We start from the raw sequence: 27,122 nt of genomic DNA, 5'->3' as shown, positions 1-27,122 counted from the left end.
GGGCGCTGGGCTGGCTGGCCAGTGACACACCTGGGGTTCCTGGGCCCCTCCTGGCCACATTGTCGGTGGGCCTCAAGCTCCCTTAGCCTATGACCTCTGGAATAGTGAGCCCGCGCCTCGGGAGGGGCAAGCAGAGGCAAGAGCAGGATGGCAGGTGGCAGGCGGGGCTGCACAGGGGAGCACAGCAACTCCACTTCCTGTGGGCGAGGGCCCCGCGCCTGCCCGGGGGGAGGTTGCACAAACCTTCCTGCGCAGGCCTCGGGCTGCCTGCCTGCCTGGCCCGAACTCCAGCCTGCCTCTTCCACTGGCCACTGCCTCCCACACAGGGCTGGCATCCCTGTTCCCTGCTCTGGGTCCCAGACTGTGTCCTCCATCACCGCAGGGTCGGCGAGGGGCTGGGCTGGACACCAGGGCCCGCCCTCCCATCACTGAGCTCCACTCCTTCCTCATTTTGCTGCCGATTCTAGCCCCAAACAAAACAGGTTGAGCCTTTTCCTCCCCTCGGCAGCTCCCCTCTGGCTCATGGCTGCCTTCTGAGTGCTGCAGACGGCGCCGGCCGGGAAGGGGGGCCTGGGCCAGCCCTGCCAGGACTGGGACGGTGCTGCTGGCGCCTGGCCCTCCATCAGGCCAGCCTGTGGCAGGAGAGCAAGCTTTGCCGCGGCAGACGCCTGAGGATGATGCCCCAGCTGCAGTTCAAAGATGCATTTTGGGTGAGTGAGGATGGTTGGGGGCACTGAACAAGTGGAGCGGGCAGAGTTAGGCTGAAATCTCCATGCAGGTGATGGGCTGCGGCTCCGAGAGGGGAGCTTTCTCATAAAATAGTGGTTGATTCTTGGTCTTAATCGTCATGGAGGTCCCACCCTTCTGGACTGGAAGGCAAGTGGACTCCGTGAATGAGGGTCCTCCTTTCTGCTGCCCCAGCTGTTTTCTCCTCTGGGAGACCTCTCCCCACAGCAGGAGCTCCTCAGAAAAGGGCAACACATGGGTGGTGGCTTGAGGAGGATGTGTGGGGCAGCAAAGGAGGGGTCACAGATTTAGAGACCAGACAAACTTGGGTTCAGGTCTTGGCTCTGTTACTTACAGGCTGGGCAAGTCATTTCTGTCTCTGAGCCTCAGTCTCTCCATCTATATAATGGGGATAAATAGAAATCAACACACCAACTAAAGCATTGGATCAGCAAGGAGATCCAATGCACTAAAGACCCCAGCCCCTTGCCTTACTCCAAATGGTAATTCTCTTTCTTTCACCCAGCCCCTTGTCCCTTGCAGTCCTTAGGGATCCTTCAAGGAGGCAGCCAGGCGGGCAATTGCTTGCTTACTTTCTTAAATTCAACACAGGCTTAAATCAAGTCATTTCCCCCATGAAACAAGGGCACCCAGCCAGTAGTAGAGGTAAAGTGACTTGGCCCGGGCCACGTAGCCTGCAGCCCAGCTTGGACCCCTGGATCATCTCAACATTTTTCCAGCTGTCCTTCAACTCCCCCTCTGCCCCTCAGCTCCAGCTGTGCCCAGGGCTCTGGGGAAAAGGTGAGACCTCTCTGGTTGGAGCTGGGGAATACGGCTGTCCTGGGGTGCTGCCTCCAATCCCGAAGAGAACTCGCTGGCCGCTGAGCCCCAGCCAACTGCCCTGCCCTCCCCGGGCCCTTTCCTGGGGCTGCAGCCAGGAGGATGAGAGCCACGGAGCCAGGCCTTCCTTCCCTTCCAGCCAGCTCCTTGGGGCCTGTGGCCAGCGTGTGAGTGTTCTGCTTCCTCTGCACTGACTGCACAGTAGGCAAAGGACCCCACATGGGGAGGGCACCTTGTGCCTTTCTGGGCCTCAGTTTCCCCATCTCTACAAAGACAGGGTGGGCGCAGCCCAGAGAATCAAATGGAGGCAGAGCTGCCTCAGCCCATCCGGAGGACCAGGCACCAGGATGCTCAGGGCCCAGGCTGGCAGCTGGAGCCCTGGGGGGTGGGGGATGGGAGTCACCACCTTGCTGCTCTGCCTTGGTGTGCAAAGTTGGGGGAAGAGGTAGGGCCTGGAAACCCAGTCCACTCTGTAGCCCAGGGCAGGCCAGGACCCCTTGACTGTCTTATCACTGAGACCTCTGTCCAGGCTCAGAGCCTAGTGCAGAGCTGGGCAAGGAGCAGCCCCTATGGTAGGATCTGGGCACAGGTAGGGTGGCGTATAAGGGATCAGGGTGTGGCAGCAGCAGAAGCAGCCAGTCCCTGTGGAGCTTCCTGAGCGGCATCCTGCCCACACTCTGAGCTCGTCACACCTCTGGGCTTCCTGGCCTCCAAGTGCCTGCTCTCCTCTGTGGCTGGCTCCCTGGGTCTGGGGTGGGCATATAGTTTCCCTAGGGAAGGCCAGAGCAGGAAGGGGAGAGAAGTAGCCAGTGGGAACCTTTCACACTGAGTCTGGGCCGACGCCCCGAAAGGTCACTGTACGCATCAAGGCATCACCTGCCCCAGGGCTCTGGATTCTAATACCTGTTCCTGATGCTCAGCCCATCTCAGTGCATAACAACTAACATTTGCTGAGCACGAAAGATGTGCCAGGCGCTGTTCTCAAGATGAATGCATATTCACTCATTCAATCCTTCAAACAGATGCTACTGTTATCTCTCTTATTCAGATGAGGAAATTGAGGCACAGAGACATTAAGAGACTTGCGCAAGGTCACACTGCTGGGATTAAACCCTGGCAGGCTGGCTCCAGCACCTGTGTTGTGGCAGGATCCCTCTATCTTTCATATCATGGATCTTTTGGCTTCGGGGTAAGAGGAAATCCTCTTATCTCCCAGAGGGTTAAGATCAGACAAGGTGACTAGAACAATATTTTTAAGCTTCATTTGTAGACAAATCTGTAAAACAGAAAAGGCACACTACTCTGACCGCAGGTGTTATGTTAGGAACAGCCCAGCCAGCTTGGCCCTTGTTTGGGCCTTCCCCCACCCCAGCCCAAGGCACTGTCATTAAACCCTGATTCAGCCTGCCAGCACACTGTTTAGAAATGACTGGTTTTTAGGCCGGGTGCAGTGGTTCACGCCTGTAATCCCAGCACCCTGGGAGGCCAAGGCAGATGGATCACTTGAAGTCAGGAGTTCAAGACCAACATGGCCAACATGATGAAACCCTGAGTCTACTAAAAATACAAAAATTAGCCAGGCGTGGTGGCATGCTCCTGTAATCCCAGCTACTTGGGAGGCTGAGGCAAGAGAATGGCTTGAACCCAGGAGGTGGAGTTCGCAGTGAGTCGAGAATGCGCCACTGCACTCTGGTCTGGGGGACAGAGCTGACAGAGTGCAGGGACCCTACTTTGGCTAAACTAGAAAGATCATGTTTGATATCACAGCCCTTCAGTTATCACCCATATCACCTCACCCATACAGAACACGGGGCAGAAGAGGGGAGCTAGCCCTGCTGTTTCTGGCTTTAGCTCACAGTAAGGGAGAAAGCAAAAGTGGTTTCTCAGGAGCCAAAGACGATTTCCCTAAGAGCTTTCCTTAAAGCTCATATACTACACTCCTAGGAGACGTCCCCTAGCTTTTACTCAGGTCCTGTGAACTCTAATTTCACCCACAATTTTAACGAACTTGGCATGGGGTCTTTTAGCCTGTAGATGTAGCAATTGGTGGCAGTCTGCACAGTACCTGATATACAGTTGGTGATGGATAAATGCTGGTGGACCTGGACTATGAGAGGACATTTCACAGGCAGGGCAGCTAGCAGCCTGATTGCAAGGAAGGAGACAGAAACAGTCTGAAAAGCAGCTGTAATGGTACAGAAGTAGTGGGGACACTCAGAGTGGGAGCAGACACAGTCCTGTCCCTCGGTCGGCCTGTTTTTGTAATTTTATCAGTGTGGCCACACAGTATTTATTTATAGCCTGATTTTAGCTGCAGCCGAGTGTTCAGATGCACGCTGCTGTAGGAGTGAGGCAGGGCAGACCAGCCACAGGGGAGGGAAGGGATAATGTGATTTCTGTGATACATGCAGATGATAAAGAGTATCATCCCTTGGCAGGAAGTTTGTAAATGAGCCTCAGAGTGGGACCTGTCAGTGAGACAAGATTGAGTCTGCAAACCCCAGCTGTCCGAGCGGAAAGGACGTTAGACCTCACGTTGTCTGGCCTAGCACTGAGTCTAAGGAGCTGGGAAACCCAGAGAAGGAAGGGTCCTCCCCCTGCCCCTAGTTTGTCACGGCTCCACTCCCAGGAGACGGCCGAACTATTGCAAGAAATGTCTGTCTATATCCTCTGCACAGGGCTGATGAGTGGGGTACCAGCTGAGGATGTGTTCATAGAATAAATGAATGGACAGTGAATGTCTCCATGGTCCATCTGCCTTCCTGAACCCATTTTTTACTTCATTTCACTTTTTTTGGAGACAGAATCTTACTCTGTCGCCCAGGCTGGAGTGCAGTGGCACAATCTCGGCTCACTGCAACCTCCACCTCCTGGGTTCAAGCAATTCTCCTGTCTCAGCCTCCTGAGTAGCTGAGATTACAGGCATGCGCCGCCACATCCGGTTACTTTTTGTATTTTTAGTAGAGGTGGGGTTTCACCATGTTGGCCTGGCTGGTCTCGAACTCCTGACCTCAGATGATCCACCCGCCTCGGCCTCCCAAAGTGCTGGGATTACAGGCATAAGCCACAGTGCCCAGCACTTCATTTCACTTTTGTTATATTCTGCAAATATTTGGTGAGTAGGGCTCTCTACTAGGTGGTCTACCCTGGACCCCTGAGCTTCTTCACCCTGCAACATCTAATCAGATGAATGAGACTGTCTTGACCTGAAGGAAGCCACAGTCCAGTGCCAGGGCTGGAGGAATAACTGGGTCAGGCAAGGAGTGCTCTGAGAGGAGCAGCATCTCAACTGTGCCATCCCCTCCCAGGCCCCCCATCCCTCACAATATGTATGTCCATCTAATGGCCTTTGCAAAGATGTCATTAGATATTGTTTTAAGAGGGAAATCTAGTTCTGGACCAGATTCTATTGAGATCCACATCCTATCCCTTTTAGGGTAGTTAAAAGGAAAAGTAAGGACCTGGGGAGGCTGGGCCACATGCACTACAGTGACCGTCACCCACCCTTTGGGTGAGAACCACCAAGGGGGTATGGGGACAATAGGCGTGAACTTTCCCCTTGACATGTGGGCGTATCTCTCCTTTGAGGTTGGGCTCTGGCTCCATCTGGAAACCCCTGTGCCACACTGGGAGGAGCTGAGCCTCCCCAAGCCCATTTAACAGGTGACGGCATTGCTGCTGGGTGGGGCAGTGACTCACCAGCTTCACACAGTGGGACTGGCCGGGCTGATCCACCCCTTCCCTATGTGGCACTCAGCCGCTGGTGCCTTTTCCCTTCCCAGTTCTGAGACGCTGAGATGCCCATTTATGAGACTACAGAGAAGGGGACTGAGGGGCGCTACTTTGACCTGTCACAAAGCTGCCTGTCCCTACCCCCAGACTTGTCTACCATGGCCCAGGGGCATTAGGAGAGCCTGACATTTGCTGGGCACCTGTTCTATCCTGGGCATTTAAAGATATGTGTGTATGTGTGTATGTGTGTGTGTGTGTGTGTATATATATGTATAATTTAAAGTGTGTATGTGTGTGTGTATATATATTTAAAGTGTGTGCGTGTGTGTGTGTGTGTGTATATATATATATACACACACACACACTGTCTAAAGAAACAAAATCAACTAATATAAAATCCTAAAAGGAAAGTGGGGAAATGGAGAAAAATAGGAAAAGAAAAAGTACCTTTAGTCTAATCACACAACTGCTAATATATTGCTGTGTTTGGGTGAGATTGCCTTACATAGGTGCAAGCATATTGTGTACACAATTTCGTATTTTCCCTCTCTTTTAAAAATTTTTTATTTTTGCAGAGATGAGGTCTCCCTATGTTGCCTAGGCTAGTCTCAAACTCTTGGGCTCAAGCAATCCTCCTGCCTTGGCTTCCAGAGTGCTGGGATTACAGGAGTGAGCCACTATGCACGACCCTCCCTCCTTTTTTTTCTAGTATTCTAAATTTTATTTTAAATTGTAGTGAAATACACATAACATAAAATGTACCAGCTTACCCATTTTTTTGGTGTATGGTTCAGTAGCGCTAGTGTTCACACTTTGCCACCCTCTCCTTTTTTTAGCGTAACTCACTCCAGGAACACTTGTGGGCGTGGACATGGGTTCCTCATTTTTGGCGACACCGATGTTCATGGCCACACAGTTCTCTAGCTTGTGAATTTGGTGACTATGCTATGATTCTTTTGCCCAATCCCCCATTGCTGAACATTTAGGTTACTGACAATTATTTATTATTCTGGACAGTAACACCATGGGTAGATCTTTGACTGTAAAGGTTTTTCACTTGGGGATGATTTCTTTGGGCAGAGGAGGCTAATGGCTCTTTTCCAGGGAAGGAGGCATTTCTGGGTGAAAGAGTGGGGCAGTTCTTTAGCCATGGGCACTAGCAACCACTTTGGGATCCCCCATAGTCCTCTGGTTGGGCAGGAGCTTTTTCACACAGAAAGGAGGGACCCCAGAATGGCCTGGAAGGATCAGGGCCTGTGGGTGGGGCCCTGCTGGAAACCAGAGCCTGCTCTGACTTTGTGGAAGGCCTTGCAGCCCAGCAAACTGCTGTGGCCTTGAAGGCCCTGGACATCCTGCCTTTGCTGCCACCAAGTACCTTCCCAGCACCTGCCTGGCTGCATCTGTCAGAAGGAGTGAGGACGGAGGCTCTCCCTTTCCTGATTGAGAAAGCTCTTTAAGACCTGGTGTTCCCTGTAAAAAGCAGAGAGTCTAGCAGTGCGTCTGGTCGGCAACTCATTGTGAAAAGTGGGGAAATAAGCATTTATACTGGCACAGGCTTGTTGTATTAACAACAAAAATCTGTGGATGGATGCACAGGGAGCTCATTAAAGTGGTTGCCTGTTGGGAGAATGAGAGAAAAGAGATGGGTGAGGGATGAGGCTGAGCGTCTGTGAATGTTTTCAGGATTGATGTTTTTATACTGTTTGATTTTTGAACCATATGAATGTATTAATTATTCAAAAATTAAATCAAACAATTAAAAATGAAAAAGATGACATTTATTTCAAGTCCCATGAAGAATTTTTCCCTGAATCCCAGCTACTTACATCATCCCCTGAGGAGCAGCAATGCTGCCTGTTTGCTGAGTGCCTGTTCCGTGCCAGGCATGGTGCCATTCAGTCCACACGCTCCCAAACCCATCTTCAGTGTCTTCCTGACTCTGTGATGGGACCTAAGGCACGGCAGGATTAGGACCAGACCAGGGTCACCTGTGCAAGGTAGAGCAGGGACTCCCACCCAGGTCTGTCGAACTCTATTGCCCTCTGCCCCTGAATTCTAGAGAGTTTGTTCTTGCTTCTATTTTAATTTCTGTAGGATGAAAGGACGGCTCCCTACATGTTAACATTGGTGTCTATGGGTTTGGAAGTAGGATTCTCTCCATCCCCCATCTAATTTTCTGCAAGTCAATACAGAGTACCTGTGTCATTAAAAAGAAAATATTTAAAAAGAAAACTAAGCAATTCCTGCTTTCAAGACTGAGGGGTGTTTCTACGCCAAATTTGTAGTTCGCTAGCACACCCTTTCCACACACTCTGTGCATACTTTGTGGTACATGGGCCTCTGGTGACCAAGAACTTGGTTCATCTATGCCCGTTCCACAGGATGTGGCCGGCTGCTCAGGTGTTAGAAGATTGCAGAGGTTTGTGGTCTTGCTTGCTCTGCTTTCGCGATACCTGCAGATGGTCACTGCCAGGATTTGCTAGCTGCAGGATTCTGGGTCGATTTGGTGTTCTTAATTCAATTTTATTCTTGATAAAAAACAAGATCTGTTTCTTGATGACCTGCTTTGTGCTCCAGTCCCCAGGAACCCACGTGCTTTTCCTGGCTGCTTCTGGCATCTACACAGAGCTAGGGCAGCCCCTGGGATGGAGAAGGAGGGCCTTGCTTTGGGCTTTGGAGGATGGGTGAGGATTTGAGATGTCAGGAGGACAAAACGGCACTCAAGGTGGGAGGCACGGCATGGGCAAAGGTGTGGAAGGGGGTTTGGAAGACAGTTTTCTGGGCCAGAGCATTGTGCAAGGTGACTGGTAGGAAGGGAAGGCACAAGCTGGATTGTGAAAGGTCTCTGCCCTAAGTGGTGGCAGAGATACTTTCTTCTGCCTCTCTGCACCCTCTCTGGTGGTGGCTGTTTCCTCTCGTGCAAAAGAGAACAGAGGCTGCAGGCTGTGAGCGGGATGCCCTTCCTCCTCACCCAGAGCCTGGCTGACGCTGCAAACCACACAATGGAGGGAACTTTGGGTGGAAACCAAGACTGCCTCTGCTTCCAGCTAGAGAGGATGATGCCCTGGGCCCTGGGCCGCCCACACCAGGATTCCCATTTGGGTTGGCTCTGGAAGGTTCCTCCCTCACAGACTCAGTAATGACCCATCCTCCAGGCTTAGAAGGAAATGGCTTCTTGGGAGGCCGAGGCGAGTGGATCACCTAAGGTCAGGGATTCGAGACCAGCCTGGCCAGCATGGTGAAACTCTGTCTCTACTAAAAATACAAAAAATTAGTGGGGCATGGTGGCGCGTGCCTGTAACCCCAGCTACTCAGGAGGCTGAGGCAGGAGAATCGCTTGAACCCAGGAGGTGGAGATTGTAGTGAGCTGAGGTTTCACAACTGCACTCTAGCCTGGGCAACAAGAGCGAAACTCCGTCTCAAAAAAAAAGAAGAAGGAAGCGGGCTTCTTTAAAGCCTCACCCAGCCCTCACCCACACTTGCTGGATGGCCTTGGAGAATCATTTTCCCTTTCTGAACCTCAGTTTCCTCATCTGTAGGATGTCAGGGTCATCATCACTTAAGATAAGGGCTTTGAGGATGGGGTGGCTCAGGGCAGTGCTAAGGGACCACCTCCTCCTGCGGCTCAGGGCAGCGCTAAGGGACCACCTCCTCCTGCTCACCGTAGTGGGGTAGCAGACCAGGAACAGGTTCCAGGGGACCCAGATTTATAATGGGATATGCACCTATAGGGTGAGCCTTATACATAGATCTTGCTGTTTCCAGAATGCCTCCTCCACTGATGTTCAGCATTGCATGTTATACTCCACCATTAGAGAATCATTCCTTTGGTTTCAAGTAACAAGATGATCTATGTTATCTCACTGAATTCCAGCAATAGTCCTGTGAGGTCAGTATTCTTATTACTGTTTTACAGAGAGGAAACTGAGCCTCATGGAAGGGATGTGGGCCTGGGGGATGCCACAAGGATGGAATTTCGGACTGGGCTAGGCCTGGATGCCACCTTCCCAGGTCTGGGCCAGAGAGCCCTTTGCAGTTAATGGGAGGGTGTGGTGGTTTGCTGAGGCCTGGCACACTGAGCAATGGGTGATGGAGCAGGCAGGAGAGTGACAGCTCCTCCCACTTGTGTTGACAGGCCACCCACCATTGGGCAACAGGAAGTGCCAGCTGGAGCCCTGGAGACCAGCAGCCAGTGTGGGGATGCGGTGGCCAGATGGAACTCAGGGCTTCCCAGCTGTGGAAACAGGAACGGGAAATAGTCACAATTGGGAGGAAGTGAGGAAGTGATGGGCTGAGTGAGGCAAGAGCATGCCTGCATGGCTAGAGAGAGTGACCAAGATTGAGAGTAGTTGGAGACAAGGTCAGAAATAGAACAGCGGCCAGGCGGGGTGACTCACGCCTGTAATCCCAGCACTTTGGGAGGCTGAGGCGGGAAGACAACTTGAACCCAGGAGTTCAAGACCACTTGAACCCAGGAGTTCAAGACCAATCTGGGCAACACGGTGAAACCACTGCTCTAAAAAAAAAAAAAGAAAAGAAGTACAAAAATTAGCCGTACCTGGTGGTGCACACCTGTAGTCTCAGGTATTTGGGAAGCTAGAGTGGAAGGGTCACTTGAGGCCAGGAGTTGGAAACTGTAGTGACTGCATGATCATACCACTGCACTCCAGCCTGGGCAAAAGAGTAAGGCTGTCTCAAAAAAGAAAAAACAAAGAAAGAAAAGAAATGAAGCAGAGAGCCAGACTGTAGGACTGTCATTCTAAAAAATCCCAATGCCTAGGCCACACCTCAGGTCAATTACATCCCGATTTCTGGGAGTAGGACCTGGACATCAGTATTTTTCAAAGTTCCCCAGTGCCTCCATGTAGAACTTTAGGTTGACAGGCGTCAACATAGATAATTGTGGTAATTAGTTACCACTGCTGGCCGAGCGTGGTGGCTCATGCCTGTAGTCCCGGCACTTTGGGAGGCCAAGGTGGGCGGATCACCTGAGGTCAGGAGTTCAAGACCAGCCTGGCCAACATGGTGAAACTCTGTCTCTACTAAAAATACAAAAAAAGTAGCCAGGTGTGGTGGTGCGTGCCTGTAATCCCAATTACTCGAGAGGCAGAGACAGGAGAATTGCTTGAACCTGGGAGGCAGAGGTTGCAGTGAGCCAAGATTGTGCCACTGCACTCCAGCCTGGGAAACAAGAGCGAACACTCAATATCAAAACAAAACAAAACAAAAATTACCGTTGCTGACAATGGGCATACATCTAGTTTGTACCATTTTCATGATCTCATTTGACTCACCTGAGTGAGCAGAGATTAAAAGTTTTGGGGGGCGTGGTAATTATACGTAACATAAAATTGACCATTTTAACCATTTTTAAGTATATGATTCAGAGGCATTAAGAAACATTCACTATTTCCTGAACTGCTTCATCATCCTGAACAGAAATTGTACCCATCAAACAATAACTCCCCACTCCTTCACCTCATACCTTGTTCTACCTCGATTCTACTTTCTAGCTCTATAGATTTGCCTATTCTAGTCATCTCCTATAAGTACAATCAGATAATATTTGTCCTTTTGTGTCTAGCTTATTTCAGTTAGCATAATGTCTTCAAGGCTCATCTGTGTCATATCATGTGTCAGAATTTTCTTCCTCTTTATAACAAAATACTATTCCATTCTACACATATACTTTATTTTGTACATCCATTGATCCATTGATGGCCACTGGGCTGTTTCTTTGAGCTATTGTGAATAATGCTGCCATGAACATTGGTGTACAAGTATCTGTTGAAACCCTGCTTTCAATTCTTTTATATACATACCTAGGAGTGGAATTGCTGGATCGTATGGTAATCCTTTATTTAATTTTTTGAGTAACTGCCAAACAGTTTTACATTCCCATCAACAATGCAAAAGGGATCCAATTGCTTCATATCTTTGCCAACTGTTGTTAATTTCTATTTTTTTTAAATCATAGCCACCTTAGGAGGCATGAAGTGGTATCTCATCGCCGTTTTGATTTGCATTTCTCTAATAATTAATGATGTTGAGCATCTTTTCATGTGTTCATTGGCCATTTGTATACCTCCTTTGGAGAAAGTCTATTTAAGACTTTTGCCCACTTTTGAATTGGTTGTCTTTTTTTTTTTTTTTTTTTTTTGAGGCGGAGTCTCGCTCTGTCGCCGGGCTGGAGTGCAGTGGCCGGATCTCAGCTCACTGCAAGCTCCGCCTTCCGGGTTCTCGCCATTCTCCTGCCTCAGCCTCCCGAGTAGCTGGGACTATAGGCGCCCGCCACGTCGCCCGGCTAGTTTTTTGTATTTTTTTTAGTAGAGACGGGGTTTCACAGTGTTAGCCAGGATGGTCTCGATCTGCTGACCTCGTGATCCGCCCGTCTCGGCCTCCCAAAGTGCTGGGATTACAGGCTTGAGCCACCGCGCCCGGCCTTGGTTGTCTTTTTATTGTTGAGTTGTAGGAGTTCTTTATATATTCTGGATACTCATCCTTTATCAGATATATGATTTGTAAATATTTTCTCACACTCTGGAGTGTCTTTTCACTCTTTTGATATTGTCTTTTGATGCACAAAAGCTTTTCATTTTGATGAATGCAATGTGTCTACTCTTTGTTTTGTTGCCTATGATTTTAATATCGTATCTGAGAAATAATTGCAAAGTTAAATATCATGAAGTTTTTCCCTATGTTTTCCTTTTAAAATTTTGTAGCTTTAGGTCTTACATTTAGGTGTTCAATTCATCTTGAGTTCATTTTTGCAAATGGTATAAAGTAAGGGTCCAGCTTCATTCTTTTGCATGTGGATATCCAGTTTTCCCAGCACCATTTGTTGAAATCTGTCCTTTTCTCATTGAATGGTCTTGGTACCTCTGTCAAAAATCAGTTGACCATATATGTTAGGGTTCATTTCTGAGCTCACAATTTCCATTCTATTGGTTACATGTCTGTCCTTATGACAGTACCACACTACTTCAATTACTGTAGCTTTGTAGTAAGCTTTGAAATCAAGAAGTGTGAGTCCTCCAACCTTATTCTTCTTTTTCAAGGTTGTTTTGGCTCTTCGGGGGCCTGAGTAGAGCTGCTTTCGTTGTTCCCATTTTATAGGTGAGGAGACTGAGGCCTGGACCCTCCTAAGTTTGCCCAACCTGGACTGGCCACGAGTCCATGACAGACTCCTCATGATATTCCTACCCTCGGCACACATAGGGAGACACTTGCTTTAGAGGGCCCCTGGGTTGTGGGCTCCTCCTTGCGATTGCTCTGCCTTCCAGCTCCCCAAGAAAGTCCATCTATGACATCTCGACTTCCTTGAGGCCCCACCAGCTCTCACTCTTCTTCAAGGAGGGTCTGGAGGGACAGCCTGGAGGCTGGGTCACCAACTTCCTCAGTGGATCAAGAGAAGACCCTGCAAGGAATTAATGTCTGTCCCAGCCTCAGCTTGCCTGGACCTGAGAGGCCTTTAAAAATCAGGACTTCTAGCCCTGTGCAGTGGCTAATGCCTGTAATTCCAGCACTCTGGAAGGCTGAGGCAGGTGGATTACTTGAGCGCAGGAATTCAAGACTAGCCTAGGCAACATGGCAAAACCCAATCTCTATGAATAATACAAAAATTAGCTGGGGCGTAGTGGTGCACACCTGTGGTCCTAGCTACTTGGGAGGCTGAAGTGGGAGGATCACTTGAGCCCAGGAGGTTGAGGTTGCAGTGAGCTGTAATCACGACACTCCACTCCAGCCTGGGAAGTTGCTGCCCAGGCTAGAGTACAGGGGCGCAATCTCGGCTCACTGCAAGCTCCACCTCCCGGGTTCATGCGATTCTCCTGCCTCAGCCTCCCGAGTAGCTGGGACTACAGGTGCCCGCCACCATGCCTGGCTAATTTTTTGGATTTTTAGTAGAGACGGGGTTTCACTGGGTTAGCCAGGATGGTCTCAATCTCCTGACCTCGTGATCCACCCATCTCGTGCCTTGTGTGTCAGGCTGCAGAAATTTCATCCCAGGCCTCAGATAACTCCCAGTCCTCAAGGGAAGGAGCTTGTACTCAGGGTCCGGCCGTCTTTTTGTTTTGTTTTGTTTTGTTTTGTTTGTTTTTTGAGACAAAGTCCTGCTCTGTTGTCCAGGCTAGAGTGCAATGGCACTGTGTCGGCTCACTGCAACCTCTATCTCCTAGGCTCAAGCAATTCTCCTGCCTCAGCCTCCCAAGTAGCTAGGATTACAGGCACCTGACACCACACCCAGCTAATCTTTGTATTTTTAGTAGAGATGGGGTTTCATCATGTTGGCCAGGCTGGTCTCGAACTCCTGACCTCAGGTAATCCACCCGCCTCGGTTTCCCAAAGTGCTGGGATTACAAGCGTGAGCCACTGCATCCAGCAGTCTTGATTTGAGTCCTACCTCTGTGTAGGCTGAGAGTAAAATGTTAAATAATGAATGGTCCCAGAGAGCACCAGACTCCTCACACAGCCCAGCTCCCCAGGCCTGGGGTAGGGGGAGCATCTGACTCTACTTAGAGCCATGTTTCTCCGCAACGTGGCTCTGTGCAACATGTCCACTGGCTGTGTTGGGCAGAGTAGAGCAATTTCCTAGGCTCCAACACAGAAGCCTTTACTTGGCAGGCACCATCTTTGTCTCTCACTCTGACCTTAGAGCCCAGTGGCCTGCTTTGATCCTACTACACTCATGGGTGGCCCTGGGGAGCCCCACAACTCTCTGAGCCTTGGTTCCTTGTCTGTGAACATTGTAGTAGTAAACCAACATTAGAGGATTGAGAGCGGAGACATGCAGGTTAATGGCCAAGCAAGGAAAAGGAGCCCCGCATGCCATCCCCTGCAGGTGTGGAGTCCAACTAGCCCCCAGGCGCAGGAGGCCTCAGGCTCAGCTCCAAGGTCCTGAACCTGCTGAGGCTGGCAGAGGGGGCTAAAGGGCCTCCAGAGGCTGCAGGGGTCTCTCCCTGCCTTCAGGGAAGGGCATGGGCATAGGAGTGGGGCTCCCCTGAAGCTCTAGGGGCCCATCTCTGTCTCTTGAGCAAGTCCCAAGCCCAAGGGAGCCTGCCAGCCCTCACACCTACAGCAATTCACAGCCACAAAGCAGGACACCCCATATCAGCCCTATAAGGGCTTAGGAGTCCACATATTCTCCCCAATTTACAGATGAAAAAATTGAGGCCAGAGAGTGGGAGCCACTAGTCTAGAGAAGTGTCCCAGCTAGGATCAAACCCAGTTCTTGTAAACAGCCCTTCCCTGGGCTCCTCTCAGTTAACATGCATGAATCCTTTCGGCTGCCCTTCCAGGAGCCCAGTGAGTGTCAAGTGCCCTGCGTGAGGCTCCTGCAGGTGTTGTTCATTTAGTCCTCAGAGCCCCTGGAAGTGGATGATGCTCTCATCCCCATCTCACAGAGGAGGAATCTGGGCCCAGGAGGTTTGTGACTCATGCAGACTTTGTGGAACTGGCCAGAACCAGAACCCAGTGCCTGAGCCCTGTCATGCCTCACTGCCTGGACTCGCTGTGGGCCTGTGCTCCCCTGGAACATCCCTGGCAGGTGTAGGTGGTGTGGGAGGGCAATGCCTGGGGACGGGGGTGTGCAACAACAGTGCCTGGACCACTGGTACCCCTGGCTGGTCACTCACAGGCAGGAACCCATGCAGCAAGGAGCCCTGCTCTTCCTGTGAAGACAGCTGGACCCCTCCTGGCTGGTTATAGGGTCAATGCCTCCTCCAGGGCTCAGGGTCTGGGGTGGCTCAGCTCCATCCTCCCCTGCATCAGTCACTCCCAAGGGCCCACGGCCTCCCTTCCTCACTTGCCCTCACCGTCGGCCTGTGCCTCCTTCCTCATCCACTGCTGGATCCTAGTGAGCCCCTGACTGCCAAATCAGCTTGGCAAGGACTGTACAGAGCTGTGTGACCTGGACGAGTCACTGTTATCCTCAGTTCCTCACCTGCCTGAAAGATGGGACAGTAACAGCACAGTACTGACTTGACAGGGTTCCCTGAGGATTGGAGGGGATCATGCATGAGAGCCCCACCAGGCACCCCACCCACTCAATCCCTTCCCCTGAATCTGGAACCTGGTCCTGGTTCCTATGACCTCCTGGGAAGGTCCTGCCCCTTGCTGTGCGTGACTTGGCTCTCCTCAGTCTGGCCTCAGGCCACCTTTACAGACACCTGCTCCATCTCCCTGCACCTGTCTCTGTTACCTTGAAGCAGGCTTGCACAGGAACATCACTAGCACTGGACTTCCAGGTAGGTGAGCCTGAGGGGCGTGTCTCCATCTACCTCTGGCCATCTTGTGTTTGCTCCTTGCCTCCTCTCTCACTTTTCTTCTCTTTTCTTTTTCTTTTGAGACAGGGTCTTACTCTGTCACCCAGGCTGGAGTGCAACAGCATAATCTCGGCTCGTTGCAGCCTCTGCCTCCGAGGTTCAGGCGATTCTCCTGCCTCAGCCTCCAAGTAGCTGGGATTACTGGTGCATGCCACCATGCCCAGTTAATTTTGTATTTTTAGTAGTGACAGGGTTTCACCATGTTGACCAGGCTGGTCTCAAACTCCTGGGCTCAAGTGATCCACCCCCCTCAGCCTCCCAAAGTGCTGGGATTTCAGGTGTGAGCCATCATGTCCAGCCCTCTCTCATTTTTCTGCATGTTTTGGTTTCATGACACAGGAGAAAGAAGTGGGAATTGGGCTGGTCCCATGAGAGTGCAGGAGGGGAAGCAGGCAGGGAACTGAGGTAGTGGGGCGCTTTCCTGCCTCGTCATTGAAAAGGCCTATTTAAAAGAACAAAACTTTCAAGCCAGACAGACCTTGGTCAAAAGCCAGATGCCCCACAACATTAGAGAGAGTCACCTCTCTTGTCATCACCTTCCTCATCTTCATGACAGACAGCTGCCTCGTGGTCAGTATTGCTGAGGGCAGGTGCCACACTCATGCGCAGTGTGTCCTTGTCCAGCACCTGTGTTGTCCCCTCAGTGGGACCCCTGGGAGTCCCTGGAAGCTCAAAGGGCTCTGATGGGGCCCCTGTCAGCCATGGGCCTGTGGGCCTCCCAGCACAATGGAGCCCAGCCCAGGCATCTTCGGGGACGGCCAGCTGGGCTGCTCAGGTGAGGGACTCTGTAAGGCCCAGCAGAGGCTATCAGACTGGGACTCGGAGGAGAACCGTGGCACTCTGGAAACTCATTTCTAATCTCAAGGTCCTGTCAGCCCAGGTGAACACGGAGTTACTCATCTGACAACATTAATGCACATTTGTTGTCTAAAAACTGTCTGTCTTTGCCTTCTTGGCCCTCTCTGTTCAACACTTACCCTGGGCCATCTCAGACAGCTGTAAGTCATCCTCATCCCCTATTTATTTGCTTATCCATGGATCCCAGCAGTACTTGGGTCAGGGAACCCCTAGACAGCAAGTCTCTAGTTTCACATCTGAGGCTTGAGTCCTCTCTGTGGAACCAGACCTGCTTACAGACTGTAGTGATGGGCGCTCTCCACCTGTCAAAGCACCCCACCCTCTTTTGATACCTGCAGCCACTCGGGCTCCTGGGAAGCCTTTCCTTGCATGGACCTGGAGTTGGCCTCCCTGTCTCTGCTCCCATGAGTCCTGGCATGGGCTGGGAAATGCCAGTCACTAGTGCTCCCTCTGCTCCTGATGGCCTCACAGAGATCTCCAGGTGAGACTGGAACCTCAGCAGTTCCCCCACAGCTTTGGCTTGGAACCTTCCTTCCCTCCCTATCACCTCCTCCCAAATACTCTGGGTAAGCAACTGCCTTGTTTACTGAGGGCTCTGGCCATCCATCCACCCATCCACCCATCCATCCATCCACCCGTCTATCCATCCATCCACCCACCCATTTACCCATCCACTCATCCACCCACCCATCTACCCATCCACCCACCCACCCATCTACCCATCCACCCATCCACCCATTCACCCATCCACTCATCCACCCACCCATCTACCCATCCACCCATCCACCGACCCATCTACCCATCCATCCATCCATCCATCCATCCATCCATCCATCCATCCAAATTGTACCTGAGTGTTTGGTCCTTTGCCTGCCTCAGTTTGCCAACCAGTAATGGTGGAGAGGAGTCCCATTGCGGGGTACTAACTGTAGGGCAGTGGAATGAGTCTGGTTGCTGCTCATTGACTTAGCGTCCCTGTGCCTCAGTTTCCATATCTATACAATGGGGATGATAATTTCTGCCTCAGAGGACTGTTGTAAGAAGTAGAGGGGACCAGTGTGTCTGGCTTCTTTAAAGGTGCTGGGTAATGGGTCATTGAATCTGCAAGCAAATGATCTGGTCCCCTCCATGGGGCACCTCAGGAAGCAGCAGTCATAAAGCCTTGTCCTCTCGAGGGCCTCACCGAGGCACTTCTCCAGCCCGTCACTCAGTGTGTCTGTGAGCAGGGCAGTGTGTAGGCACCGGGTGCCAGGATCCAGTGGGGAACCTGAAAGACCCCCCTCTGCCTCCATGGAGCTCAGCCCTTCCTACCCCAGGTTCTCAGTCCACAGAAGACAAGCAACAGGAAACTAGGTGCTAGCAAACCCACAGTGTCAGCCACACCAGCTGCAGAAGTCACTGCTGGTATGAGGGAGGAGAGCACCCCAGCACCATGCAGCTCCACAACTGCCATCCAAAACAGCCGGCCCTGACTCCCGAGGCTTCTGAGATGACAGGACAGGCAGGGAATTGACACTCCCCGTTCCATTTCTTCACCCACCAATAAAAGATAATCTTTTTAAAAGGTTTTTTTTTAAAGGAAGAACCTATCAACCTAAGAGCATGTCAGCCATTAGAAAGATTTTCAGCAAGAATAGGAAGCCTTTTACCAGCTGGTTTTTGAACTTGGTGGGGTGCAAGCAGAAAAAGTTTTCTTTCTTCTACCTTCCAGATCCGCTGCTAGGTCTTGCGTCCCCACCTGTGGGCCCATGCTGGAGCTTTCCTAGTCATCTTCAGGTGTAACCCAATCCAGTCCAACCTAGTATCACAATTTCACTCTGTCATTCAATGTAAAGCTCCCCAGTCCCCTGACTTTTATTGGAAGCCTCTGATGGGGAAAAGAGAACAGGGTCAGTTTCCTCCCTTGCCATGGGGTACCCACACTGCACTGCCAGCTGCCTCTGGGGTCTCCATGGGTGGGGTGGGGCACGGGGCCATGACTGTAAGGGGGAGAAATGTCTCATTGCCCTGGTATTCTTGTAACTGGTGACAGCGAATGCACACAGGTCAGCCCTTTCTCTCCCTGGCACCTGGGCAGGTTTTTTGGCAACCCTGCCCCCCTTGGAGTCCCTAACCACTCCGTTCCCTACAGCCTTCCACTTCCAACCCCCCCCATTGCACCCAATAGTCTGCTCCACTCAGCTGCTCCTTAGGGTTCCCCTCTCCCTGTCAGGCTGTTCTCATGGACAGAATTACCAGGCAGCTCTTCCTGGCTACCTTCCACAGCCCCCACTTGGTTCCCAGGGAAGATTTCGGTGCCAATTCTTGGACATAGCAGATGGGAACTGGGACCAAAACCCAGGAGTCCCCCTCCAAGGTTGGAGGCTTAGCTGTCCTCTGATAGATGCTGTATTCTGGAGTGCCAGGCAAGCGAGCGTTTGAAAAAGGCTCTGCTCCCCTTTAAACGGACCCTCTGGTGGAGGAAGGTGTGTAAGGCGAGAGGGGAGGTGAGGAGGTGACTCATTTCTTCCAGGCTGGCCCCTGCTGAGGGAAGGTGTTTCTGGTGGGGGAGGTGGCAGACAGGCGGGTAGGGCTCCGGGAGCTGCTGCTTGCTGAACTGCCACTGGCTGACAGGCCCTGAGTGTGGGGCTTTGCAGAGAGGCAAAGTAATGGGAAGTTAACAGCCAAGATCGTGGCTTGGGATATCTGGGTTATATCCCGGCTGCATCCTGCAGGTCCCTGGGCAGGCTGGGTAACCTCTCTGGGTTACCCTTTCCTCATTCATAAAATGGCAGTCATCATCCCGAGCCCAGTATCCGCCTTGTGGTGAGCCTTGATCTTGAGTCCACTGTTCTCACCTATGCACACCATTTCACTTGCTTCTCAGGACACCTCTATGTGGTGAGAACTATTAGGCCCATTTTCACAGGGAAGGAAACAGGCTGAGAAGGGCCAGGGTCACGGGAGGTGTGAACCCACATCTAGTCGGTCAGACCCTTCCCAGCCGCTCAAACAGGCCCTAGGACCCTCTCTGAACTGTGGCCCATACTAACAGGACTGTGCCCTAGAGGGGTGGGCTGTCAGGGCCCGAAAAGCGGTTAGCCTCCTGCCCCCACTTCCCCAGTGAGGAAACTGGGTCCTGAGAAGTAAAGTGGCTTGCTTCAGGCCCTGATGTCTGTGGTCTCGCCCCTGCAGCCGCCAAGAGTGTTACGGGCATGAAAAGGGGGAAGTGGTGGTAGGTGCAGAGGGAGCTTCTCCACCCAACCGGTGGGGGTGTGGAGGGCCTGGCCAGCTCACAGGCCCGGGCCATGGCTCACACCAACACCCACGAAAGAATGAAGCCAGTGGGCTATCTCTGGACAGAACAGGGCACCCAGGCCTTGGCCGCACGGCCTCAAGGCAGAGGCAGGAATATGTTTCCTCCCAAGAGCCTCCTCCTGGAGTTCTGGGATGCAGCCTGGAGCCGATGGCCACATACCATGGATGGCAAGGGCTGGGTCCCACATCTGGCTCAAGTGAGCCTCCCAGAGGGAGGGACTGTGCCCGCTCCCCACCTGGCACCCCTAGTCCAGGACAGGTTGTCCTGGGTGCCACATGGCTGGGCCGTGACCCCTGGCTGTTCACTGGTTCTCCAGGGCTGCACTCCTCTGACCCAGCCTGGGCACTAGGCTACCCTCTGTGAATCCACAGTAACCAAATTATAGCCCGAAATACAGCTTTGATTTGAGGTGGAGATAATTTGAGTAATCATTTTCAAGAGTTATTTTTTCGAATCATGTTTGGACGTTCCAAAATAGAAAATGGTTCCTGGGCTGTCTACTAAATGGCTGATGTAGCTATGTGGTTTTGGGGACAGGTTGACCTGGGTTCAGATCCCAAACTCTGCCCTTTGCCCATTGTGTGGCTTTGGGCAGTCTCTTTACTTGCTTGGGCCTCCTGTCTCCATCTTTGCCTCCCAGGATGTGTGTTATGGTCAGGAAGATAACGCTATGACACCCTGTGATACCCTTGGTGCAGTGTGTACCAGGTGGACTTGATAAATAGAGATTTCACAAAGGGCAGGGCCACAGGCAGCATTCAGATAATGGAGGTCGGACAGGAGGAGGGGAGAGGGAGGTAAGAGTGGGGGACAACTAGGGTAGGGCCCCTGGGGGTAATGCTGATGCTGGGCCTTGGGTGGCAGACCCACACGACTGATTAAGTTATAGGATGGTGGGTTCATTCATTTCCTAAACACATCCTGAGCCTGACTCTCCCAGCTCAGAGCACTGAGTCAGACCCATGCCCTCGAGGAGGTGGCAGGGGTGGGGGTGAAGGAGGAGGACGTGGGCTGGGGGAAGGAGTGCAGGGCTGGGAGCCATCGTGAGCAGCCCCTGGAGAGTCAGGCACTTCCTCAGAACCGCCCAGTCCTTGTGACAGTAGCTCACTCAGCCACAGCCCCTGCCAGCAGCCCAAAGCTCTGAGCGGGGGACTGGGAGGGATCCTGGAGCCTGCAGCCTCTGGGGGCTTGAGCACCGCAGTCGCAGCCTGCAGGGCCTCTCGCTGCTTTCTGACTCCTCCCGAATGGCCAACGTAAGTTCAACTTGGTTCTCTTTCCACTCTGGGGGCCTCCATAAGGACAAAAGAAGGGTTCCCTTGGCGTCAGGGCTGGGTGTGGGCTGGGCTCCAGGCGGCCACTCCAGAGGTATTAGGAAGAAATGACAGGTCCCCTGAGAGTCCAGATTCTCGTCCTGACTCTGCAGCCTCAAGCAAGCCATTTCCCTCTCTGGCCTCAGTTTCCTGAGGAGTAAGGGGAGCCACACAAGGCGGCTCACAGTTCTGGGGTGGGGGGATCTGTGGCATTCTGACCTGAATGCTGGTGTCCCTCCAGGCAGGGGCAGGAGGCTGAGGCCCCGGATTTGTTTTTCTTCCCAGCCGCGGGGGGCTCTGACCTGAGAGTCTGAAGCGAGGGCAGAGGCTCAGGGGTGGGAAGGGGAGGGCTGCTGGCTGCAAGCAGCTGCCCACCAAAAACCGCAGAAATGGAAGCCTGGCCCAGGCTAGCCCAGTGATGCCAACCTGGACATGGGGGTGGAGGCCTGCCTCTGAGGCTGGGGGGACAGCTTCTGGCCTTACAGGCTAGACACTCTGCTTGTTGCTCTGTGGGACAGCTGAGCCTGGGCCAGATCCTCCTCGGGAATTTCTAAGGATGTTTATGGAGGGGGTAGGAGCTTGGGGTCCTAAGTGTCCTACAGGCCAGGAGAGTCCACCCTTCTGAGCTTGCTGAAGGTGGACTGCAGTTGGTGAGAAGGGTGGGGCGCTGTTGGGGCAATTTATGCCATTGCTACCCCTCCCTGCTGCTTCTGATTCTCCTTAGACCTTGGAGAATACCTTCTCCTTCCAGCACCTGAGTCAAATGCCTCTTCCTGCAGAGAGCTCTCCTTGATTTTGACTCCATCCCTGCTCCCCTCACATCCCTAAGGTGGCGTTTGAGGGGAGACATGGGTCAGGGGAAGGAGCACCAGGCTTTACCTGAGTCATGCTAAGTGTGTGTGACCCTGGAGTGTGTGTGACCTTGGAGACTGTAATGTGTGTGGTCAGGGGAGCTGCAACTTCTTGCTCGTCTCTGAGGCTTTAGGGGTCCTCAGGGATAGAAAGGAAGACAGACTGGGTGCAGAATGTCACGCCTACCTTTGTTCAGTTGGTGACAAAAATCCTGTCTCCCCAGCACCTCAGGCTCCCCTGGAGTAAGCCTGCATGCAGCGCCCGGGAGAGCTTAGGGGGTTGTGGCGGGGAGCCTGGCCCTGGGACCCATTTCCCAGGCCTGGGAGTGTCCTGGGAGACCTCTGTTCCTTCATAGTCCTTAAAGACTACCTCCCTCCCCCAACTTCTCACACCAGCTTCCCACACCAGCAGCTCAGACACACACCTGGAACCCACTGCACAGTGAGAAAGGAGAATTGGGTTGGCCAGAACGACAGCCAGGGCAAGCTGGGCAAGTGCCAGGCAGCAGAGGGTAGCTGTCCCTGGAGAGTTCTCTGAGGCTCCCCACCCCACCCCAGTCCAGAGGGGAATGTAGGGCGTGTCTGCCTGTGCTCTGGCCTTGACTGAAGTCACCCTCCATGCCCATCTCCCTGGATCTGCCTAAGGGGGGTTTCCTGAGCCCACAGAGAGCCCAACGTGGCATCTGGCACATGGCTGGTGCCCAAGAAACTGCAATTGCTGTGATGGTCATGGAGACTGCACAGTGCTGAGGCGAAGGGCAGGGACTCCAGCCAGACACCCTGGGGTTCAAGGCCAGGCCAGCCACTTTCTAGCTGGGCCACTCTGGATGTGATCATGTGTCATCCCCTGCACCTTGGTTTCCCCACTTAGCTGAGATAGGGATATTGGAACGGTGGCACCGTGAGTGAGTGAATTTCAGGGCTGACTGCCATCAGGGGGACTTAAGGGTGGCCCTTCCCATCTGCTGTCTCATGCTGATGTATGTCCTGTCCTGTGAGCTCTGATGCCAGGCCCGGCACCTCCAGCCCTGTCAGCTGGGTGGGGTTCACTTATGTACCTATCACCTCTGCAGATGTGAGGGGACCTCCTGTGTGCCTGTGTAAAGCCCGGTCTAGAGTCCCAAGAGCTTGCCCTGAGCCGGGGAGATAGAGGCAGGAGAGAGGCTATTCCTGGAGATGGTGGGAGGGTCCCCACAGGGCTGTGCTTGGTGTTGCCTGGTCGTGGCCCTCATGTGTCCTTCTGTCCTATGTCACAGTGCAGGGACTTCACAGCCCACACGGGCTACGAGGTGCTGCTGCAGCGGCTTCTGGATGGCAGGAAGATGTGCAAAGACATGGAGGAGCTACTGAGGCAGAGGTGAGCTGCTGGGCAGGCCACGGGGAGCACAGGGCAGGAGACAGGTGCCTTCCACTCAGCTCCTGGGGCAGTGGCCGAGGCCCCCATCCCAGCCAAGCCATGTCAGAACATGCCCTGCTTTAAAAAAACTCTCCTGTGTTCCCTCAAACCTAGGCCTCCCCCAAAGGGGGCAAGTCACTGATGATCTTTCAAATGCCCTTTTTTTTGCAGGGCCCAGGCGGAGGAGCGGTACGGGAAGGAGCTGGTGCAGATCGCACGGAAGGCAGGAGGCCAGACGGAGATCAAGTAAGAGCTCCCGGGCCCTGGGGCTCACTCCTCTCCTCTGCTGGCAGTTTCTGGGCCTTTAAATGAGGTTTAGGGCTTCCTGGCATGGGGGAGGCTGGGCAGAACCAGGGTAGGTCTGGATTGCTCATGAGGCGTCGGGACTCCTCCTTGGTGTCTGGTTATCGGGCATTCAGGGTGAGGCCAGGTTCTGTGCGGGAGGGAGGAAGCCCAAGAGTCTGAGTGCTGGAAAGGGTCTGGGCGGGGGAGACAGGAGGCCATCCATCCTCAGTCATTTGCAGTGCAGCCTGCACCAGCCTGGGTGGCCTCCACTGAAGTCCTGAGGGGCAGGTGACAGGCCTCTCCACTGGTAGCCCAAGCCCCCTGCAGCACTGGCTCAGCATGGGCTTCAAGGGTGGAGATGTAGCCAGAGACAGGGGTCCAGGAGGGGACACACCTGGGTTCCGGTGCCAGCTCCTCATCCCCCAGCTGTCTGACCATGGGCTGGCTGCTGACACACTCCGTGGCTCCATTTCCTCATCAGTGCTGGGATAGTAACGCAGCCCTCCTCAGAGGAAGAAGTGGGCTCAGGGGCTTAGCTGAGGCCTGGTTAGAGGGCAGGCCATCAGGGGAGTGGCTCTGATGAAGCAGGGGTCTCCAGCCCCGCAGGTCTCTGCACGCAGACCGCTGGGGTGGGAAGAGGGGTGAGGATATGAGGCTGAGTTCAGGACAGAACCACCCTAACAGTGGAGAGGAGGGGCTGCTCTGGGGAAGGCCCAGACTGTCCCCCTGGGTGAGGACAGAGCCAGGTCGAGGGGAAGACAGACCACTGGCCTCCAAGTTCTTGAAAGGTCTCTGCAGAGTCCTCCTGCCGAGGGGCCCTGAGACCTGACCTTGCAGCTGTTGTGGAACCCCTTCCCCTCCTGCCTGCTCCCCCGAGACAGGAACTGAATGTGCCATACTCTGAAGGTCCCCCAAAGACACCAGGCACCCTGGCGGCTCCTGCTTCCAACCAGGAGCCAGAGATCACAGGAAAGCTTAGATGTGACATGAGCCATGTGTGAGGCCAAAAAGTGTGCACACAGCCCTGGGAGGACGGAGGGCTCCAAGGAGTCCTTAGAGCTCTGGTCCCGGCACGGCCGATGTGAGCTGTGGGACTGTGGGCAAGTCGCCTAGCTTCTCCGAGTTTGTTTCTCATCTCCCACTCCAGTGAGCTGCTGTACAGATCAACAAGAACATGGTCTGAGGGCCTCCCAGGGGAAGGGCTGAGGGCCGGGTGCAGGCTGGGCACAGAGGAGGGCTCAGGACATGGTGAGGAGCGAATGGGTGTATGCCTTTTGCAGGAAGCAGTGCCCAGAGCTCTCAGCCAGGTGGGGAGCAGCTGTGGGGGCCTGGCAGCACGACCAAGGGAGCCCCTCCTGGCCTCCTGGCCTCCTGGCCTCCCAGCCTCCAGGCCAGCTGGAAGATAACTTTCCCAGAAAGAGAGGGTACCTCATGGGGAGAACTCAGAGACTCAGGAGAGGTGGAGAGGGTGGCCCCGGCAAGGCACGATGGGAGCCAGGCTGGAGTGAGTCTGTGTGATGCAGGCTCAGGGGATTGTGAGTCACAGGGGATTTACAGCAGGGAAGGAGAAGCTATCCACAAAGAAAATACAATGGGGGTTGGGGGCAGGGTGGGCCACGGGAAGGGGGAGGTACACAACATCTTGCTCCATTTGTAGAACTAGGAAGGGGCCAGGTGGAGGCGGCCCTGATTGTGCCGTGGTTATTCAAGGCCAAGTGGGACAGGGTCTGCCCTGACTTATCCCTTGTGTGGCCCTGGATGATGCTCCCTGTCTCTGAGTGCAGGGTCTGTACCTGTGGAAGGGGATGGTCACTTGGAGAGGTGTTCTGGGCAGTCACAAGGACAAGCAGAGAGTGCCAAGCCACAGGGGTTCACCGCACACAGTGGGGCTGTCCATAGTGTTGCTGTTGACCCATGTGGCATGAAGTAGTGTTGGTGAGGCCATGCAGTTGTTCCTTACAGTGTAGGCCAAGCATCCATCTTCCATCCATTTAGACACCAATTGAGGACCTACTATGTGTCATGCCCTGGATGGGTCAGGAGGATTCACTAATTTAAAATAAAATAAAATAAAATAGAGGGCTTTGCCATTCCTTAGCCAGAGTCCAGCACACTGAGGGTGACTTCCTTCTCCGTCCTAGTCCTTTGCATTAGGGTCCATTTATGCATCTCCTCCAGGAGATCTCCTCCAGGCCCATCTCCTCCAGGAAGCCCTCCCAGATATCCTGCCTTGCCTCACTGTCAGTCTTGGCTTAGACCCGGTTACCCCTACCCATGCCAACCTGAAGGGCTTTTGGTGGGGAAGTGTGAACAGGTGAATAGTGGCCGTGGACCTGTTTCCTCATCTTGGACTCCTTGGGGGTGGGGAGTGTTGGCCCTCAGGAAAGGTGGCCTGGCTCTTCAGTATGGGGGCTGGTGGCCCACCCTCCAGGGCCCATCCCTGAGTAGGGGAAGCCCCTGGCCTCCCTGAGGCCCACAGCTGTCCCCCAGGTCTGTGGGATGCTCATTCCTTGCCCCTTGCAGAACAGGCAGGGGGTTGGGGGATGGGAAGGCTAGGAACAGGGTGCAGAACGAGGACAAAAGTCAGGTGGTTAAGTGACCCTATAAATAGCCTAGTGAGCCCTGAGGGCAGAACTGGCCAGCTTCCCCAGCCCCACTGCCTGAAGGTGTTGCATTTCTGCATAGTCCCCTGACCTCAAACCAGCCAGGAGCCACCCTCAGGCCTGGAGGCTCAGGCCACTGAAATTAACAGGAGGTTACATCTTAAGTGATTTTTGACATGTACCTCCTTCACATGTTAACTCAGCAAACATCCGTGGGGCAGTGGCAATGGAGGATAGACAAGTAAGACCCAGTCCCCAAACTCCAGCAATCCCCACCAGCGCTTTCAGTGCATTTTAAAGACAGCATTAGGGCCAGGCGCTATGCCTCACGCCTATAATCCCAGCAATTTGGGAGGCCGACCTGAAGTCAGGAGTTCAAGACCAGCCTGGCCAAACATGGTGAAACCCCGTCTCTATCAAAAATGTAAAAATTAGTTGGGCATGTTGACGCGAGCCTGCAGCCCCAGCTACTCGGGAGGCTGAAGCAGGAAAATCACTTGAACCCGGAAGATGGAGGTTGCAGCGAGCCCAGGTCACACCACTGCACTCCAACCTGGGCTGCAGAGTGAGACTCCGTCTTAAAAGAAAAAGACAGTTTTAGTATTTGCAGGGGGCTTACCAATATTGCTGACGTCATATGTCTAGCCCTGCAGAGACTGCCTGACTCTCCTTTCCAGCCTCTGGGCCTTTGCTCCTGCTGTTGCCCTGTTGCTCCCCTGCCCGGTCCCACCCATTCCTCAAGGCCTGCCTGAAATGCCACCTCCCTCAGAAAGCTGTCACCTCCGCTCCCCTATTGCTCCTCCTGCATCAGGTAAGGTGCTGGGGGTGCTGCATGCCCCCGGAAGTTGCACAGGGCAGGGGTTTGGGAAACAAAGGAAAATCAAGGCAAGGCCAGCTTCCT

General features: G+C 53.2%; 1 protein-coding gene across 4 annotated transcripts in view; it reads left to right on the top strand.

Annotated features, from left to right (window-relative positions):
• The first annotated feature begins 203 nt into the window (after positions 1-203).
• The window catches only part of PSTPIP1 (proline-serine-threonine phosphatase interacting protein 1), a 42,714-nt gene continuing 15,795 nt past the window's right edge, over positions 204-27,122 (top strand). The window contains exons 1-3 of one of the 4 annotated variants that reach the window (XM_033189300.1): positions 204-710; positions 23,194-23,294; positions 23,505-23,579. In XM_033189300.1, the coding sequence (XP_033045191.1) occupies positions 675-710; positions 23,194-23,294; positions 23,505-23,579 (212 nt within the window). In that variant the 5' untranslated portion in view covers positions 204-674. Of the gene's footprint in view, positions 711-7,665; positions 7,718-20,849; positions 21,030-23,193; positions 23,295-23,504; positions 23,580-26,898; positions 27,033-27,122 lie in introns of those variants that run through there. The other 3 variants (XM_033189299.1, XM_033189301.1, XM_033189303.1) reach the window with 3 other exon arrangements.

This window comes from Trachypithecus francoisi, unplaced genomic scaffold (genome assembly GCF_009764315.1).
Source record: "Trachypithecus francoisi isolate TF-2019V2 unplaced genomic scaffold, Tfra_2.0 Lachesis_group3, whole genome shotgun sequence".
NCBI classification, from domain to species: Eukaryota; Metazoa; Chordata; class Mammalia; order Primates; family Cercopithecidae; genus Trachypithecus; species Trachypithecus francoisi.
This window is presented reverse-complemented; position numbering and strand designations above follow the sequence as displayed.